The 20,003-nt window shown below is 46.7% G+C and overlaps 1 protein-coding gene across 3 annotated transcripts in view; it reads right to left on the bottom strand.

The window, feature by feature from the left end:
• Positions 1–20,003, bottom strand: part of TEP1 (telomerase associated protein 1) — a gene marked incomplete at its 5' end in the record, with an annotated part of 49,077 nt that overhangs the window by 24,453 nt on the left and 4,621 nt on the right. For all 3 annotated transcript variants that reach the window (XM_083584125.1, XM_083584124.1, XM_083584123.1), the window contains 18 exons: positions 86–202; positions 2,617–2,741; positions 3,810–3,930; positions 4,656–4,832; positions 5,681–5,824; positions 6,140–6,202; positions 7,397–7,518; positions 9,095–9,169; positions 10,519–10,665; positions 12,237–12,456; positions 13,459–13,636; positions 14,690–14,780; positions 15,263–15,372; positions 15,995–16,152; positions 17,158–17,288; positions 17,444–17,530; positions 18,585–18,740; positions 18,860–19,021. In XM_083584125.1, the coding sequence (XP_083440251.1) occupies positions 86–202; positions 2,617–2,741; positions 3,810–3,930; positions 4,656–4,832; positions 5,681–5,824; positions 6,140–6,202; positions 7,397–7,518; positions 9,095–9,169; positions 10,519–10,665; positions 12,237–12,456; positions 13,459–13,636; positions 14,690–14,780; positions 15,263–15,372; positions 15,995–16,152; positions 17,158–17,288; positions 17,444–17,530; positions 18,585–18,740; positions 18,860–19,021 (2,384 nt within the window). The remainder of the gene's footprint in view (positions 1–85; positions 203–2,616; positions 2,742–3,809; positions 3,931–4,655; positions 4,833–5,680; positions 5,825–6,139; positions 6,203–7,396; positions 7,519–9,094; positions 9,170–10,518; positions 10,666–12,236; positions 12,457–13,458; positions 13,637–14,689; positions 14,781–15,262; positions 15,373–15,994; positions 16,153–17,157; positions 17,289–17,443; positions 17,531–18,584; positions 18,741–18,859; positions 19,022–20,003) is intronic.

Here is a 20,003-nt window from a genome sequence, read left to right on the forward strand (position 1 = left end):
AAGAGAGAACCCACAAATAATGAAAACGTTTGCAGAAGGGTTATGGGATCTCTCACTGCCCCCACCAATATCACCTTCCCATCACCTGCTACATGAAGCCAAGCTGCCATGATTCTCAATGCTCTCCTTCAGGTCTCCCAGACGGCGCTTGGCCTCCTCTGACTCAGCCACGAAATCCGCCCTCCACATTTCTGGCACGGAGCTGCCAAGAGTGACAGAGGAGCAAAGAGGCACTACATTACGACAGACCACAATTCTGAATCAAAGGGAAACCCACGTTCTGTGAGATTTGCTTTCAAGATTCATGTTTTTGAAAGAACCTGGGTGTTTGGGTTGAAAATCCAAAGCTGGACAACCAAGAAGTTTGGATACGAGTTATACACATATGCATATACAGTCATACCTTGGTTCTTGAACGCCCCAGAACTCGTACGTTTTGGCTCCCAAACAATAGAAAATTGGAAGTGCGTGTTCTGGCTTTTGAACTTTCTTTTGGAAGCCGACCGTCCAATGGGACTTCGTCGGCTTCTGATTGGCTGCAGGAGCTTCCTGCAGCCAAGCAGAAGCAGTGCTTTGGAAGTCAAATGGACTTCTGGAACTGATTCCATTCGACTTCCGAAGTACAACTGTGTTTATTGGGGGGCGGGTTATGGAGGGCTGAGAGAGCTCGTTGCTGTTATTGATATTGTTGTATCTTTAGTTTTAGATCTTATGATTTACGTGGAAATTGTTTCCATCTAGTTGTGTACGTTTTGATGTGTTTTATTGTTTATGACTTCTGCTATGTTTGTAATTATGCAATTTTGTAATTATGTAACTCTTGTCATGTTGTAAGCTGCCTTGAGTGTAGTTGCAACTATGGAAAGGCGGCATACAAACAAAATGATAATGATGGTGACTATAATCCATTGTCCCTCCTGCGCCATGCCTTCCTTCAAAGGAACCGGTCAGGAAACCAGTTTGCTTTGCAATAAACATGTACCGGTTCACTCTCCCTTTTATGATGAGAGTTGCTTGTGATCAGCAATTCTACAGTCACACCATATATGCAATTTAACAATGGAAGGGAAATTTGTCACCCCGATTATTTCAGTTGTCTTTCACTCTCTTCTTGTGGGCCTACAGCTAGAGGAATCTCAGGCCATGTTACAAATCAGATTTAACATCTTTCCAAACCATTTTGTGGCTTTGCTTGTACGTATCATGCTTGCATACCAAGGGATACTGGAAAAATGTGATTCTGCAAGCACATGCAAAAGAAGAGATAACCAAGAGAGACAAGGAGGCCAATGAATTAAATTCTCAGCACCTCTCACTAGAGTTGCAATCCTCTGAGGCTAGCACAAATAGCATAGCTATAACCAGAGTGTATGTTTGGAGCAGAGGTGTTGTCACAGTACAGTACAGTACTATGGAGGGAGTGGAGCTTCAGTACCCTGGACAGCTCCTTGCCTCCCAGCAGAAGCACTAAAAATGGTATGCACACATGCACAAGTGTGTTTTTAATGTCCATAATGTATGCCAGATGTAAAGCTTGAGTGTTGTAGTGGAGACAGAGTAAGATCAGGGAAACATGGGATTCAAATCCCCACTCAACCACAATGCTCTTGAGCCAGTTGCTATCTCTCGCCCAGACCTACTTTGCAGGGCTGTTATGAAGATTTTGAACTCGGTACCCAGAGTAGAGAAGAGAAGGCCTGAGGGGCCCACAAAAACTTACTAAGAATAATAATAATAAGAATTTGGATTTGATATCCCGCTTTATCACTACCCTAAGGAGTCTCAAAGCGGCTAACAATCTCCTTTCCCTTCCTCCCCCACAACAAACACTCTGTGAGGTGAGTGGGGCTAAGAGACTTCAGAGAAGTGTGACTAGCCCAAGGTCACCCAGCAGCTGCATGTGGAGGAGCAGAGACGCGAACCCAGTTCACCAGATTACGAGTCTACTGCTCTTAACACCCCCCCCCCAATTTTTCTGATCCCTTCCCCCACAGGTCTACACATCTCTAATCCCGATGTCCTTAGAGAAACAGGGTAAATGAATAAAATCAAGGTTCTGTTAAGCACAACTCACAGGAAGACAAAAAGGGAGGGATCAGAGGAACACAGCCCCATCCACAAGCCCAATCCTACAGTTTCACTAGATGCTCACACAATTCAAAGCATTTTGTCTACAGCTAACAAAGAAGACTAGAGATCTGACGGGCTTACTTTACTCAAAAGAAACACATGAATCTTCAGGATGCACAATTCTCCTCCAGAATGCCAAATTTCAGCCCAACGTGGCATCTGGAAAATGTTGCACCAAAATGAAGTGCCCTTTCCATTGGGATCAGCAAATAACCAGACTTGGAAAGTACCACGAGGGTCATCTAGTCCAACCCGCTCTGCAATGCAGGAATCTTTTGCCCAACACGGAACTCAAACCCGTGACCCTGAGATTAAGAGTCTCATGCTCTGCCAACTGAGCTATAAAGCAGAATGAAACTATTGGTGCTTTTGTGCAATAACTATCATAGGTTATGGCAGGTTAATTGATTTCTTAAAAAATAAAACAAACATTAAGCTACACTACATTACAGGCATATGGAAATATTTTAAAGCAAAATGCATTACTCAAGAAAGTCTGGCTGCCGGAGGTAGAAGAAGCTCCTGGATGGTGCAGCAGGGTTCTCACAACCGTTCAGGAACTGGACCACCTCCAGCTCAGTAATGGAGCGGCCTGCTGGGTAAGACTTCACCTGCAGAGACAACATACAATCTTTGCAACACGCAACCTCAAGGACTCCTAAGAGCTGTTTTGAGGTCATCTTCTCTTTGACTGCATTCTTGCTCTTTTAATGTCAGTTCTCCCTCACATCCTCTTCCCCTTCCCATTGAAGTTTAGTCGGATTCAACATTCTCTGCCTGCTAGCACAAGGGTGGGTTCTAATGTGCAACGGCTGTGCTTGCAGGAAATAATCAAACAACAGGCTGTGCAAAGTTACCAGCTACCTGACTACTATGCATTCTCTCATGTGACACTGTTCCACTGGAGCAAAACATTTTCACAGTGGTACAAGTATCCCCCAAAGTGACTTTAATATAGAGCTGCATTAGAAACAACCCTGAGTCTCCTAGGGCAGCAAATTCATTTAAAAAAAAATATTTATCCTGCAATGTGTTATATCCATGGACAGTATTCTGTTTGATAGGGAATACTGAGAAGGTTGCTAACAGAATGAGGGAAGCAGGGACACGCCATGAGAGATCAGCATCTTTTGCCACTTCCTTGCTTACTGTTCCCATTCCACACAGTCATTCGAAAACTAAGAATTGATACCAGAGTTTACTTACTGTATTTTTCCATCTATAAGATGCCCCCATGTATAAGACGCCCTCTATTTTTGGGGACTCAGATTTAAGAAAATGGGGGGAGATGACCCAGAGTATAAGACGCCCCCTAATTTTTGACATTTTTAAGGGGGGGGGACCTAGTCTTATACATGGAAAAATACATGGTTCCTTCTCCCTCTCCCAATTAGTATTCTTTCTGTGCCATGACTTTTTTAAGATTCCAAGGCTAAGAATAGGGAGTGTATTCTTTTCACAGTTCTGTAAGCTATGCTGGGAAAACCCTTCAGGAACAGACATGCACATACCAGAATGCTATTCATGGGACAAGCAGCAAAATTTCTATCTTGTGTATGAAAAGGAGAAAACTGCTAACCAGACTGTGCCCGTTTTGTTTGGGAAAGAAAGCTTCCTCCTGGGCCCTAAGTGCTACTGAGCAGCACTAGAACTGGCTAACTCACAGTCTCTTCACTCACCCACTCAAAATGGGGTTCATCTGGCAAGGAATACTCCATAGGGACGTGGCCGTACCGCTCCCCAAGGATCCCAATGAACAGCTGACTCCGACAGACTTCTGACAAGCAGAGCTCCAGCTGCCTAGAGAGAGATAATGAACCTTTAGAACATCTGTCTGCTGAACCTCTAATCCCACCACCGCCTTCCTAAATGCATTTATAGGAGACAGTTACACAGGGAAGAAAAACAGGTCATGGTGTTCTGACAGAACTCCCATGCTGCCTTGCTTCCGATGCACAGAAATTTTTGCTGCTGTGTTTTCTTCATTCGCTCAGTCAATAGGGGAAAGGCCACAGTCCAGTGGTAGGGCACCAGTTTTGTGTGCAGAAGGTCCCAAGTTCAACCCCCGGCATCTCCAGGGAGGGTTGGAGAGACTTCCTGCCCCAAACCCTGGAGAGCTGCTGCCAAGTCAGTGTAGACAGTGCTAAGCTAGAGGACCAAAGGTGTGGCTCAGTATAAGGTAGCTTCCCATTTCACTTTTCCAAAGAACGAATTCAAAATGATCCCCCCAACTGCACAAGAGAAATTACGGACATGAGACTGGGGGTGGGCATCAGGCTCCGGCCCAAACATTAGGCAAAGTGATGCAGCCGCCTCAGGCAGAAGGAAAGGAGGACTGGAGGAGTAGAACTGTGTATGTACCACATGGCCTGCCCTCTACCCTGTAAGCTAGGCTACTACTCTCCAAGTGTAGTCAAAGGGTGCTGTGCTAAACTAAAATTCAACTATCAGACAAGCTGACTTAGAACTGAGGAAGTTTGGAGCACCCCCAAATAACCCTGGTCTTTCCCCTCCTCTCCTCATACTTGTTCTGCTGGCTCTCGTGCTCAGTGATCCCCCAGCGGAGGTCGATGTCCTCTATCGCCAGGCAGAACTGGGCTGCCCGGGCTCGTAGCTCAGGGAAGATGGAGCAGATCAGCAGGTCCCGTTCACCGTGCATGTCGCGGAAGGTGGAGGAGACAAAAATCTTGACGGAGCGCCACCTGTGAGGGAAATGATTCAGGATACAAAAGGAGTCATAACCCTGAGAGGTCTAAGCACCACAAGTGCCCACTCAGCCATTTTGATCAGGCAGGTGCCTTCACTGTACAGTCGTACCTTGGAAGGCGAACAAAATCCATTCTGGACGTCCTTTTGACTTCAAAAACATCCGGGAACCAAGGCGCAGCTTCCGATTGGCTGCAGGAAGCTCCTGCTGCCAATTGGAAGCCATGGAAGCCCTGCTGGATGTTCAGCTTCCAAAAATAGTTCGTGAACCAGAACAGTCACTTCCAGGTTTGTGGCGTTCGGGAGCCAAAACATTTGAGAACTAAGCTGTTTGAAAACCAAGGTATGACTGTACTGTTTTTGCTGCCTGCTAAATACATTTTTGTTTAGCCTGTTCAGTTTGTAGAATGTGGACTGGCATTTAATGTGGATTTTAACTTATTGTTGATTTTAAATAGTTGTTTTTAACCTGCTATTCCTTCTGTGAACAGCTTTGAGGTTGCTGTTGGTTTTTTTACAACCAAGCAGCACAGTGGTACCTCAGGTTACATACGCTTCAGGTTACATACGCTTCAGGTTACAGACTCCGCTAACCCAGAAATAGTGCTTCAGGTTAAGAACTTTGCTTCATGATGAGAACAGAAATCATGCTCTGGCGGCGTGGCGGTGGCAGGAGGCCCCATTAGCTAAAGTGGTGCTTCAGGTTAAGAACAGTTTCAGGTTAAGTACGGCCCTCTGGAATGAATTAAGTACTTAACCCGAGGTACCACTGTATACAAATTTTACGAAGCTCCACTTGTAGGGCAACCCAGGTCCTCTCTCATAAACCTCAGTTCACAGTCACCTGCTCTTGGGGGCTGGTATCAAGGAGGCAACCCCGGTTTCCACCTCAGCCACCACTGCCTTCCGCTTCTTGGGCAGGCCATGGAGCTCATCGGCCTTCCCAACATGCTCGAGGAACCGGGAGTTGCCACATTCGGCCATGAACCTGCAAAATACAGAAAGGGGTTATTAATCCAGCACAAAATGCAAAAAAACAAAACCCAAAATGAACAAGGTGCTTCTCAGGTTTCTGTTTCCATGGTTGGCTGCATGCCAAACTGCTAGTAGCCACCAGCCTTCAATGCTCATAAACACACACTTTAAAAAAATCATTTTCTGGCTTTCAGCAATCATTTGCAGAATTAATCCTCAGCTATCCAAAGGAACAAAGACGGCTGAAGTTCTCTCAGTAAATACACATTGGTAAATAGTGTCCTGCCAGCCAGCATTTCCTCTGCATTTGCTCAGTTCTGAGACTCACCTGAGCACTTGCTCATTGAACCCGCTTATCACAACATTCCTGGAACTGGAAGTACTTGGATTCCTAAAATTGAATAGGGGAAGGAACAGTACTCAGTAAAGTTTATGGGGTGTGTTCCACCAGACCCCCCATGCTTCCCCCCCCCCACTCTTTCTAATGCTCCAAACCCAGGCAGAGCTTTAAAAAATAAAAATAAAAGTGGGAAATGCAAGTACCGTATATTTCCGTGTATAAGACGAGGTTATTTTATTAGAAAAAAATGCTAAAAATTTGGGGTCGTCTTATACATGGATAGTGAAGGATGGGACAGGTGATTGGTGGGTGCCTCAAGCAGGAGATTGTCAGTGGCGTTTAAGGGGGTGAATGGTGGCTGCGGCAAGGTCTGTTTGCGATTTGCTGCTGCTGAGGCAACCGGGCGTGCGATTGTCGGCTACTGGCTTCGTGGATTTGTGTGATTGGCAGCGGCGGTTTGGTGGGTGAGCAATTGTCGGCAATCCCCCCCCCCAAGCTCAACAACTGTGGGCAATCTCCCCCCCCCAAAAAAAGCTCAATAACTCTGGGCAATCTTCCCCCAGAAATAGGGGTCGTGTTATACACGGAAAAATACGGTATATTAATGGGAAGCTGCCTACTACATAAGGGCAGAAAGTATTTCAATAAATGACTTCATTAGTTAATAAATAGTTTGAGATACAATTAAACAGTGATAGAATTAAATGACTGATTGATTAATTAATTAACTGAATGAAATGATACAGTTAAAAATGACTGATTTTTCTATGTTTTTAGCAGTTCCTGTAAGATGTCTTGAGTCCCGTCAGGGTGAAAAATAAATATATAATAATTATCTTCAAAGAAGGGTTGTAGCTCTCTCTACCAAGGCGGGGGGGGGGCAGGGGAGAGACAGTGATATAGGGGGGGGGGAAGCTCCTATTGGCCAGTAATGTACATGAAGAACTTGGATACATTTACTTAAGAACATGATGCTATCACTCTTCCCAAGAGCACTGGATTAAGTGGATGGGATTGGGAAAGACTAATAGCTGAAGCAGATTTCCAAAGCTAAGCAGGGTATGTTATGGTTTCAAAATGGATGGGGGAACCACATGTTGATATTCCTGCATTGGAGGGGGGGAGGAATTGAACTAGATAATCCTTAGGGTCCCCCCATCCAACCCTACAGTTCTAAGATTGATTATATGCTCCGGTTTAGTATAAGGCAGCTTTCCTAGTCCCCGCAACTTCTCCCCTACTTACGCTGCATTCGCGCAGACATTGACAAAGAGGCAGTCGGGGGACACATGGTGGCGATACAGCCAAAGGGCAGAGCCAAGGAGCGGGACGTGGGGCTCAGCGCTCAGAAGAAGAATTCTGTCCACCTGGCGTGGGAGAAGTGAGAAGCAAGCAAGCAGGAATCAGGAACTTGTAGGAAACCAGAAACCCCATCAGCAGCCCAAAGCAAATTGCCTGAGCGCATGACTAATCCCCACAGGGCCTTCCCCATTAACCGGCAGCGTTCACTGGTGAACTGAAATTAAATCATTCAGCAGCTGCGCTCTGCAAAACCATGGAAAGCTCGGAGGAGTTGGGACGCCACACCAAGGCTCTCTGTTGCCAAAGAAGATGCACAGATCTGCTAACACTATCCTAGAAGAGCATCGTCTATGGTTCATTGCATCAGGGCCACACCACCCCCTCGGTGTCACTGCCCAAAGGGACATCATTCTACAGCCCAGCACGCTGCTTCCAAAAGAGGACAGCCTTGGGGAGGCTCACTGCACAAGGGGAGTGGCTGTTGCTGTTTGGCTGCATCATTCCTTAAGTCAGAGGGGGGCTGCCCTCTCAGCACTGTTCATAAATCTTTGGATCCCCACCTCCTCCCATTTATACAGGTTGCCCAACAACATCATTCACTGGGCACATCACAAGTGGCAGAAGAATAAAGCAGAGCTTTAAAATGCAAAAAACAAAGCCCAAAGGGGGCTCCTTTCAAAGGAAGGATATAAATTTGATCAATAAATGGAAGTGTAACGCTTTTTTAACCCAAAGAGACGAATGTAAGTCCTCATATGAAGAGGATCCCAAATTATTTTTAAATGCCTTGGTGAATAAATGGGTCTTCACCTGGCACTAAAAGCACACACTAATGTCTGGTGTGGTACAAGGAAGGTTCAGACGCAACCATTTTAAAAGCACCCGTCATTAAAGCAGGCAGCATGTTTTATTATATACGTTATAAAAATTGCAAATGGCAGGCTCCATCCAAGAAGATTCATTTGTTGGCGATACTAAAAGCTTTGTATTGTTGCCTGGAAGAGATACTGTGCATTATGGTTTCAATGTACGTCACCTTTCAGAGATTTTCGCTCTGAAAGGCTGCATATACGCATTTGAAATAAACAAATTCCAACACTGTGTTTGCTGTAACAGATATAGGTAAAGGAAAAGGGACCCCTGACCACTAGGTCCAGTCGTGACTGACTCTGGGGTTGCGGCGCTCATCTCGCTTTATTGGCCAAGGGAGCTGGCGTACAGCTTCCGGGTCATGTGGCCAGCATGACCAAGCCGCTTCTGGTGAACCAGAGCAGCGCATGGAAACACCGCTGGAGCGGTACCTATTTATCTACTTGCCCTTTGACGTGCTTTCAAACTGCTAGGTTGGCAGGAGCAGGGACCGAGCAACGGGAGCTCACCCCGTCACGGGGATTTGAACCGCCGACCTTCTGATCAGCAAGCCCTAGGCTCTGTGGTTTAACCCACAGTGCCACCCGCGTCCCTACGTCCGTACGTAACAGATGTACGCACCACTTAAAAAGGAAATGAAGGACTGCTCTATTGAGTCGTTTTCAAATTCAAATCAATTAGCTAACCCCTTCCTTTCATTCTTAAGGTAGCCAACCAAATAAAGAAGTTGTAGTCAATTAATGCATCCACAGTGCAAGCCCAGAGACTCACCTTTTGGCGGCAAGCGATGAGGTCCATGATGACGTCTCTGGCTCTCTGATCCTCTTCGTAGTTGTAGTATGCATTCTAGAAGTGGAAGCAAACAAAACAGGCAGAGTGAGCAGGTGCAGAAAGCCCCAGATTCAAGCATTGGCATCATTGGGTAGGGCTGGGAGACACACACACCCCGCCTCCCCATCTGAAATCCTGAAGAGCTGTTGCCAGTCACTACTGTGGACAGCCTGAGCTAGATGGAACAATGGTCTGGGGGCTCAGTGTTAAGAGTTGCTTCTTGGGTTCCTGAGGCAAGGGCCTGTTGCGCCTAGAAGCAGTAGGCAAGCCTTCCTTGTGAGAAAAGGGAAACCCAACTGAAAAAGACTCACACACAGGAAATACTGCAAGCACAAACTCCCATGATGTTGTATAATGGGGGGTGGGCCAATAAAAATATACATTGCAAAACCAGCACAGACAGAGTGCTTTTTGAGGGCTCCTGTGCACGGTTTTTTTTTTTTGTTTAAAAAATAGTTTTATTAAAAAGTATGTGCATTGTCTCTATTTTCAGGTGATAAGAGCTTCTACAGATCAGTTACATTCAATGTGAGACATTAATGCTGTATACAGTACAAAGTTGGGGGAGAAGAGAGGGGGGAGAGGGGGGGACTAAACTTTTGGTTGGGTCAGAGGGTCACCCTTGGCCAACCTTCCACATGCTGCATGAAAGCCGCCGTTGTGTCCACACCAAAAACCAAAAACCAAGGTACACACACACACACACACACACACACACACACACACACACACAAAGAGAGAGAGAGAGAGAGAGACTGTTCTCTTTCTCAGCTAATTTGCATCTATTTTTTCTTTTTTAAACGTTGTTCAGGTGCTATGCTCAGTGGTGGCATTTTGCCCAGGGGTGGGGAAACAAAACAAAAAAGGGAGGCTGTAACAGAGGCCTAAGGTTTGTCATCCCTCCTTTTTTTTAAAAAAAATGGAACACTTCCTCTTTGCAAGCTCACAACTCAGCTCCATTTTAAATTTATCCCTTGTGATCTGGGATACGAAGTTTGTAAAGAAGATCCCCTTAAGAAACTGAAAATGCCAGGTAAGTACAGAAAGGGGTAGGGAGATTTGACCGATTCTCTCCCATATTATGATTTGCTTAATTCTATTTGGCATGAGGCGGTCGCAGCTCAGTGGCAGAACACATGCTTGGCATGCAGAAGGTCCCAAGTTCCACCCTGGGTTCTCCCAGAAGGAACTTATATCTGCCAATCAGCAGGTGGATCAATGGGCTGACTCAGTTTCCTATCTTCCTCACCTGTTATGATTCAGGACCTGGCCGGGGCAGGGGAAGAGGATTAAGCCTGCCTTGGGAAGTCACACCCTTGGACCAGGAAAACGAACTCCACACAGACCCCAATTCCAGGTCTTACCAAATCTCGCAGAGCTTGCACATCCGTCAGCACAGAGCCCGTCATGGCAGCAGGCCTGAATTCTTGTCCTTCGTAGCTGAAGAGAATCTGGGCTTCCTCCGACGCAAAATGCACCATGGAACCCAACAGCATGGCCACATCCAGCTTCTGGAGGAGAGACAGTAAGTCTTTCCTTTAAAAATATATATGCAAAGCTCTGGTCCCTTTGAAGGCCTCCCTTATGGCTGGAGAAGCAGTCGCCTCGACATGCCCAATATTCGTTTGACTCTACGTGCTCTGGTCCATGGGGTCATGAAGTGTTGGACACGACTAAACGACTAAACAACAACAAGGTGGAAAAAGCCAAGCCGCTTCCAGGTGATCTGTTCACTGAGCATCCAAACTTACTTGCTTCTGGGGAGTTTAGACGATGTTGTGTCAAGCAACTAAGAAGCACTTATTCCACACTTCCCTTGTCACACAAGGATTTTGGGGTGGGGGGAGGGGAGCGAAGCAGGTCTGCAACACTCCAAATCTACTTTAATTGCTGGTATTGGCACGTGACTGAATCCCACCTAAAAACAGCTGCAGTCTGGAAGCAACCCTCAATTATCCTAGATTTAATTATATCTGCCAGAGGCAAGCTCAAATCGCCAGTGGATTTGCCAGGAAGAAATTTCAGGAGGCCATTTTACACGTTATAATCTTGCGGCTTCCAGACACAGGTTTTAAAATTAAGGGACTGGCAGGAATCATCTTGCCGCAGAAACTGGCCTCTGAGCTGGTGTTGTGTGAAAAATAAGAAGTTTTTTGGCCTACCAAGCTGAAAATTCTCTTTTACTGACCAGAGGATTTTATTACTCATCAATCAACATGACCTTTTCCTGTACAGCGGGCGTTTCATTTTTTAATTATTATTTTCTTTTATTGATTAACAACAACAAAAATGTAACAACTGAGGTTTACAGCTGTTTTAAAAATTAGGTTATAAGCCACCATCTGCAATTATTTTTAAGTCAAACAGAGGGGGTACAAATACTAAAATAATAAATATTTGAAGATTAAATGAATCGAATGTACAGCTCCTGCAAAAAACTGGTACATTTTGCTGGAAATCTGGTAGTACCGGGGGGGGGGGGCAAGTTTGGTGGGGCAGGGCTGTTGTCATATTAATAGGGCAAGAAGCTGAAGTACAAGAAGCCCATCAGTATTGGCATCCCACAGGCTCCTGAAGACACACCTGTTCAGCCAAGCAGTTGCCCAAACTTAGGATTTCTTATTGTTTTACCTGATTTGTCATGCTTTTAAACTAGTTCATTTACACATTTTAAACTAAAGATGTTTTAATGCTCTGATGAATTAGTATTATGCATTTCAATCAGGTATGGGTTTTAGGATTGATTTTACATTTGTAAACCGCTTTAGAAGCCATTCGGTATGAAAGCGGCATACAAATGAATTAATAATAATCAGTGGATCCGAAGCCAACGACAAGCAGAGTCAACTAGTTAAAGGTTTCCCCTCCCTCCTGAGTTCTACGAGGGCAATACAGAGAACTCAGAAGGAAGATGGCAGCCAGGGACACCCTCTGGGCTGGTTTTAAGAAAGGAAATAGGCAGGTGGGGGACAAGCGAGGTTGGCAAGGAAGTGTCCCATTTGCCCTAACACAGCTCCTGTTGTGGAACGAGTCAACAGGGAAGGGAAAACAGAGAGAAAGGTTGCTTTTAAGATGAACAAACCGTAAGGGGGAGAGAGGCCCGTCCAGTGTCATCCTGCCCATTGATGTTGGGGCAGCAGAGACCCTGGGCCTTCACGTAGGGCTGAAACATGTCTGAGTTTTTTATCAGGATGAGGGTGCGGCCAGGGATGGGGGGCAGATTGTGCCGAACGGCAATGTGGATTGCTTTCTCCAGAGCCTCCTGGTAGCGTTGCAGGAGAGCGTGGCTGCAGCGAATGTCTCTGTAAAGGAAGACAGACGAACAAATGAACACACACATGCCAGTCAACACCTGAGCCACCACTGCAATGATGGAAGCTTCCTCTGTAGTGTTTTGCAGCAAAGTGAGATGTAGTGTTTTTTTTATTTAAAAGAGTAGGTGAAATATATAAACAACCTTGAATGTGTCTGTTAACAAAAAAAAGACAATAGCTATGCCACAGTACTCTTCACTCCAAGTACCCCTCTATATCGGACCTCACATCCACATCTATTCCAGCATCCTTTTCTCACAGTGGCTGACCAGACGCCCACTGGATGGTTAAATCCAGTCAAGGGAGACTACGGGATTGCGGCGCTCATCTTGCTTTCAGGCCGAGGGAGCCGGCATTTGTCCACAGACAGCTTTCCAGGTCATGTGGCCAGCATGACTAAACCGCTTCTGGCGCAACGGAACACCGTGACGGAAACCAGAGCGCATGGAAATGCCCTTTACCTTCCTGCCGCAGCGGTACCTATTTATCTACTTGCACTGGTGTGCTTTCAAACTGCTAGGTTGGCAGGAGCTGAGACACAGCAACAGGAGCTCAACCCGTCACGGGGATTTGAATCGCCGACCTTCTGATCAGCAAGCCCAAGAAGCTCAGTGATTTAGACCACAGTGCCACCCACACACAAAACCCCTCTCCCCTCCTGTAATTCCCAGCAACTGATATCCAGAGGTATACTTCCTTCAACAGTGAAGGGAGTAACACAGCATTATCCCCCTCCAGGATTTGTCTAATCCTGTTGATAGCTAAAAATGAAACTCCCATATTCCATTGCAATGCATCTCTGGGTGAAAGAGGCTGGAGACAGAAGGCCCCGCCTCCAAGCGTCTTGGAAGCATTTGATTGGCTGCTGTTGGCAGGATGCTGGGCAAGAGTGACATTTTGCCTCCTTGTGGAAGCACATACTTCCCCTCTTGCTTCCCTGCACTTCTGATGTGAACAGTCCGCCTCTCACACAGCCAGCCCCATCGCTACCTGGCCTTCAGGAGTTTCCTCTTCTCGCGCTTCACCATACTGAAGATAACGGGGATCTCCAGACACCCACGCAGGCTTCGCCGTGTCCAAGATAGTGATGACCTCCCATAGGAGATGTTCAACCCATGTCGATGTATGATCTTGAGGATGATGTCTTTGTTGCTAGGGAAGGGGGTCTCTGTAGGGAAGGGGGAAAGAGAGGGGGCTGGTAAGGTGTTTATCCCAGCCAGCAACTTCTAGCCCACCCGCTCTCTTCGAAGGCTGCTGCAAATTTGTACAACCTACAGAAAACCTAGCTGCCCTTGCTGTCATACTAACTCACCCACCCCACTCAGGTGTCTAGAAAGTCACTCAGCCAAACTCCATCAATCCTTTCTGCCTTTCTCACTTTCATAGACTCTGCCCCCTCCCCATCAACCTCCCCTCTCTGTAATTTTCCCTGTGCCGCAGTCAGATCACCGACACCTGAGGCCAGCAGTGATAAAATACATTTCGTATCTAGGGTGGGGACAGGCTGAGGGACAGTCCAATACACAGCCTTGAGTACTTCATTGGCGGCCCTCAGCAACATTTCACACACACCCAGCCCTTGCACTGCCTTCCCAAAGCCAGGTAAGCAAGCCGCTAGGCTTTGGGAAGAAGGCGTGAGGGCTCTGACAGGGTCCTAGAAGAGCCTCACTTATCCAGCTCTGGGAAGGAAGCACAATAGCTGGAGGGGCATCAAATTTGGGGCTTGCTTTCTCCCACCCACCCCACAAGTGCAACAAGGCAGTGTGCAGGCCATGGGTTCCGTGCCAAAGTACTGTTGTGGACCGCTTGGTATGCAAAGCTGGACTGCCCTGTTACAGGGCCTACATGCCAGTGGCCCCTGGTGGCAGAGGCAGAAGTGGGAGGAGCAATGGAAAGGACCATTACTTTTGTACTGTAGGCTACATGACAGCAATGCAGAAGTCAGGTTCACACACACACACACACACACACACACACACACACACACACCTCCTGGGCAAGGCAAGAGGTACCAGCATAGCCTAAGGTCACATTCCAGTCAGGCAAATGCACTCGAGATGAGTGTAGGACAGAGCTGCTGGTGGGTGTGGCCTGGAGAGATCTCTGAGGGCCATACAGAGAGGCCTGGAGGGCCACACGTAGTTCCAAGCCCAAGGATCCTCACCCCTGTTTTCTATCCAAAATGCCCTCTAGTGCAACCTGGGTAGTGTGCAGGCCTTACCCGCCTCTCTGAGTTCATTTTCCAGATCTTTCAGGACCTTGAAGGCCGAAAGGAACCGGAAAGGGAGCTGCCTGCTGCGAATGACGGATTCCTGGGAGGGGCAGAAAAATGTCAACAGGAGAAGCAAGGGCAGTGCTTGCAGATTAAAGGGCAGATTAAATCAATGCACTGCGCATTAAAGTTGCTATTACAACCGAGGTACTGAAAATTAAGGCTGTCCATCAGGGGCAGATTTTGCTGTTGTGCCAATAGTCCCCCCCCCAAAAAAAATACTTCAACATTTCTTCCATAGGTGCAAATGGAAGCCATACTCTTGTTGCAACACAAGAATGGTCAAAGCGCCAAGGCAAAAATGAAAACAAAACAGCGCTCAGACACGGAGCTCTAAAGCACATACCTATGTCTAGAAACGTGGCAGAAAAGGGATGAGAAGCTTGAGATTCAGGTAGCAAGTGACCTTTCTCTAGGAAAGAACCTGGAGAGTTTAACCCCATAATCCTGGGTTAGAAAGACAAATCCCTGAGCACCTTCCTAAGCTGCTGTTAAAAAATAAAATCTGTACGAGGGCCTCACCTTGTCCTCCAGGCGCTTCAACAGTCGCATGTGGTGTCGATCGCTGACCCCGGTCCGCAAGATGTTGCGCAGATTCCGCAGCATGGCCATGAAAGGCAGCTTGCCTGCATCTGCAAAAGGCCAACAACTGAAGCTTGGAAGGGACTCAAACTTTGGGCCAAAGTCAGAACTCCGCACCAACAACTCTCACGCTGAAGCTAGAGATTTTCTGCAACCTACAGCCTAGTTAACATTTGAGATTTGGAGGTTTCCCCAATTTTGAAACCAGGCCAAAGTTTTCACATCGCGGAAGGCATGCTCCTTCTACAGGCAGAATCCTAGGGGTCTGGTGGTAAGCAGAAACACAACATACTTAAAGCATTTGTACCTCACTGTTCAACCAAAATGGTTCCCAGAACAGCATATAAGCAATCAAGAACGAGCAGAAGGGGGGAAAGCAGACAAAGCGGGGGGAGGAGAAAACAGCTGCTGATTCTTGAAAGCTAAATAGTATTTCTGTATCATGACTGGCTGGAACAGAAGCAACTGAGGGTCTGGGGGAAGCCGGATGGAGCTGGTCTGCTCAGCAGACCAAACTGAACCAAGTCCTGCTTCTCCCACAAAAATGTATGTCAGCGAACAAAATAATTATTTTCTTCAGTTGCCACAGGTGTGAACTGGGATATTGGGACACCACTTTTCAGCAGATGGGGAAACAACCACAACAAAAATCATCTTCTCTCTCACACCTACCAATCAGCTCTTCCCAGGCCTTGGCCTTGTTCCCCAATTGGCTAAGGTCCCGCTCCCAGGTCTGAGGTTTCGGCAGCCTCATGCGAGTGCCAGCAAGGCTGGAGTCCCAGGGCCCGGGGAGGCGACTTCGCGAGAAGGCATTTAAATCCGAGGGGTACCTGGAGAGTTCAAGCAAGAGAAGGAGATTTAGGGCGAAGGTGGGCTGGCTGAAGGCTGATTTGAAGCCCACTGGTGAATCATGGCCCATATGGATCATTTAGTATATGCTGATTGCTGGAATTCTTGCAAAATGATTTATTAGCTCAACCGTGAAATTTAACAGGTTAGGTGGGTTTGTCAAACCAAGGTTTATTTATTTAATTGTCATGCATGCCTCTGCTTCCACTGCAAGCCTGACACAGCTCTGGGGCTCAACAGCGCCATCTAGGATGCAGTTCAACAACCAGCTGAAGCATTCCGTCAGCTGACCCCCTCCGAGGGCCAATCCCTGCCCACCAGGTCCTATAAAAGCCCCATCCTCGGAACCTGCTGTTCAGTCCAAGCCACATGCTTCCTTTCGGAAGGAGTGAGTTAAGTGGCAGAGCATCCCTTTTAACATTCGGAAGGTCCACAGGTTCAATCCCTGGCATCTCTAGATGAAGTAATAATAATAATAATAATTTATTATTTATACCCCGCCCATCCGGCTGGGTTTCCCCAGCCACTCTGGGGGGCTTCCAACAGAACACTAAAATACAATAACCTATTAAACATTAAAAGCTTCCCTAAACAGGGCTGCCTTCAGATGTCTTCTAAAAGTCTGGTAGTTGTTTTTCTCTTTGACATCTGGTGGGAGGGCATTCCACAGGGTGGGTGCCACTACCGAGAAGGCCCTCTGCCTGTTTCCCTGTAACTTGGCTTCTCGCGGCAAGGGAACCGCCAGAAGGCCCTCGGCGCTGGACCTCAGTGTCCAGGCAGAACGATGGAGATGGAGACACTCCTTCAGGTATACTTGACCAAGGCCGTTTAAATCAGGTGGAAAGAAACTCCTGCCCAAAAGCTTCCAAGAGCCACTGCCAGTCAGAGTAGAGAATACATAGACCTTACCTGCTCACACTTCAGAAACCGAAAGGCTACCATTGGCCAGGAGGAGGGGAGATTCAATGCTACCCAGGAAGCCTCACCTGCGTCCCAGGACACTCATTACAAGCTGGGCCGGCTCAGAGATGTGAAGGCGCTGGATCAAAGCCTTTAGGGAGAAGGGGTCCTTGGTGGCTGCTGGACACACCTTTTCCTTTTTCAATTCCTCTTCAAACTGGTGGGAAGCAATTGACAAGAGGACTAAGAAATCTCAAAAGCCACTTTGCTTCTTCAGGGACGTTTTGAAAGCCCTTTCTTTGAAGACAGGAGACCTCAACACAACACTTCAAAGTTTCCTACCCCCTGAGCTATACACAATTAGAGACTTACCTTCCTCTGGAGCAATCTGGCTTTTGTTGCAAATAATGTATTCCGACCAGGCCAATGCTCTTCCCAGTGAGAAGCTCTTGGCTCTTGCTGAGGAAATGAAATGAACAAGCATTAGCCACATAAATAAACAGTGCAGGGTCCCTGGGCCAACTACACATCACAAATACTCCTGGTACTACAGATATGCCCCAATATGGATAAGCTTCTATAAGCCTGGTGTCTGCATTTTACAGTTTCTGGTGCTCAAAGCTCACAAAGCAGAAGATAAATACCCGATTGGAGCCTTCACCAAAAAAGAAAGAAAGAAAGAAAGAAAGAAAGAAAGAAAGAAAGAGGTACAGGGTTAGATACAAGAGAACAAGACATTTCTGTACATTTTTCCAACAGAAGAATTTGTCATGTTCCACATGAAAAAAATTTCAACGAGCATTCCTGCATCTAATAATAAATAATAATAATAATAATAATAATAATAATAATAATAATAATAATAATAATTTATTATTTGTACCCCACCCATCTGGCTGGGTTTCCCCAGCCACTCTGGGCGGCTTCCACAGAAACCAAAATACACTAAAATATCACACATTAAAAACTTCCCTGAACAGGGCTGCCTTAAGATGTCTTCTGAATGTCAGGTAGTTGTTTATTGCTTTGACATCTGATGGGAGGGCGTTCCACAGGGCGGGCGCCACTACCGAGAAGGCCCTCTGCCTGGTTCCCTGTAGCTTTGCTGCTCGCAGTGAGGGAACCGCCAGAAGGCCCTCGGCACTGGACCTCTGTGTCCGGGCAGAACGATGGGGGTGGAGACGCTCCTTCAGGAGTATCTATAGATTAGTTCTTTCCAAACCAAAAAAGCAAAAAACAAGACCTTTGCATATTTAGCCCTATAGCCACTTCCTGGCCCTGGGCTCAAAACCTCTCAACTCATCCAGCCCAGTGATGCAAGCTCTGTCCCCACTCAACCATCAAAATTGCAGCTCACTTCCCTCACACTAAGAGTATTCCCTGCTACAGAAACCTTCCTCCAAGCCGTTAGAATGTTTCTGAACACTCCGTGGTATCGCAGAAAGTCAGTTCATGTTTAGCCAATATTAGAAAGTACAAAGATGATCAGGAACTCTGAAATCAAAGCACCCACCTTCCTGGGTTTCGGCCGACGGCTTCTCTTCCCCTGGCTCTTGCGGTTATTGTATTTGGCCAACTGGTACATGTCAAACTGCCGGAACTTATCAGCCATTGCAGCACGAAGGCAGCAAGGCATTGGAGCCAGAGCTTTTCCTTCCCCTGCTAGGCTCTGCATGCAAGAGAAAAATAATAGCACCATGTGATCACCAGGATGAGAAACAGCGCTGCATCCTGGATTACCACTGGAACTCTCTGCTAAAGGATTTTGTGCGGTCATTCTCTCCTTACCTGATAGAGTTTGGCCACTTCCTTCCAGTCAGAGGGAAGCTGCACAGTGTGGCAGAAATACCGTCGCAGATGTGGGCGGCAGGGCAAAAGGCGGGCAGACAGCGCCAGGAGAAAATTGGCCGTACTGCGGATATTCAGTTCCTGGCGAGTGTACAGGGCAACCTGTCATTGAGGGAGAGAGAACGTGCACAGGTTTCTAGAGATGTTGAAGTGAATATGAGGACACCACTACACAAAGATGAGGCAGCTGGTCTGGACATTTTCCTAGAAAGGTGGACCTCATTCGTATCCTGTGTTTGTCACACCTCTTGGGTTCTGACACAAGAAGGACGACGGCACAACTACTGTGCCAAACCTGACATAGAACACCATCGTTTTTGTTGGGCAGGCAACTGCATCCAGCAATTCCAGGTTAGCACTGAAAGCTCCAATGCAGATAATGTTCTTAGCTCAGATTCCATGCTTTTGGAGATGTAAGTTTCTAGCCCTCTGTGATCACACAATAGAAGGAACAAAAGCAAAAATGACACAATTCGATATGAGGATTCTTTTTTCGCTGTTCTTTAATTTCCACATTCCTTCTGCAGCTCAAGAGCTTTCAAATACCAGTTCCCACCTGGAGACAGTTTCAGAACCAGTCTATTTTAATTTGTTACAACCAGATAATTTGCCAAGGACAATGGCAGCTTCTGGAAAGGAACAGCATCCCAGAGCCTAGGAAAGAAGATCTACCTCCCTCCAGGGAACAGCTCTAGAGAAATGAAATGAACTCTGCAAAATTTCTTTTAACACTCCCAGAGTTCCCTGGGGGAAAAGATTGTTTAACTGCTCTGGGAATTGTAGCTCTGCGAAGGCAAGAGAAGTTTCCAATCAACTTTCAGCACACTTAACAAACCAGAGTTATCAAGATTCCTTGGGGGAAGCCACTGCTGTGAGGTGGTGCTTTAAATGTGAGGCATAGATGTGGCCTAATGACATTTAGAAAAACTGCTGCATGCCACTCTGAGCCTAGGGGGACAGTATGGGACATAAAAACACAAAATAAAAATAAAGAGTCAACATTAAAAGGACAAAAAAGAGACTAGCGTACAGATAAAAAGAGCCACGTGCTTCTGCATTTTAATTCACATTTATCCTTATGCAA

Source organism: Podarcis filfolensis (assembly GCF_964270895.1).
Source record: "Podarcis filfolensis genome assembly, chromosome: 13".
Classification (NCBI taxonomy): domain Eukaryota; kingdom Metazoa; phylum Chordata; class Lepidosauria; order Squamata; family Lacertidae; genus Podarcis; species Podarcis filfolensis.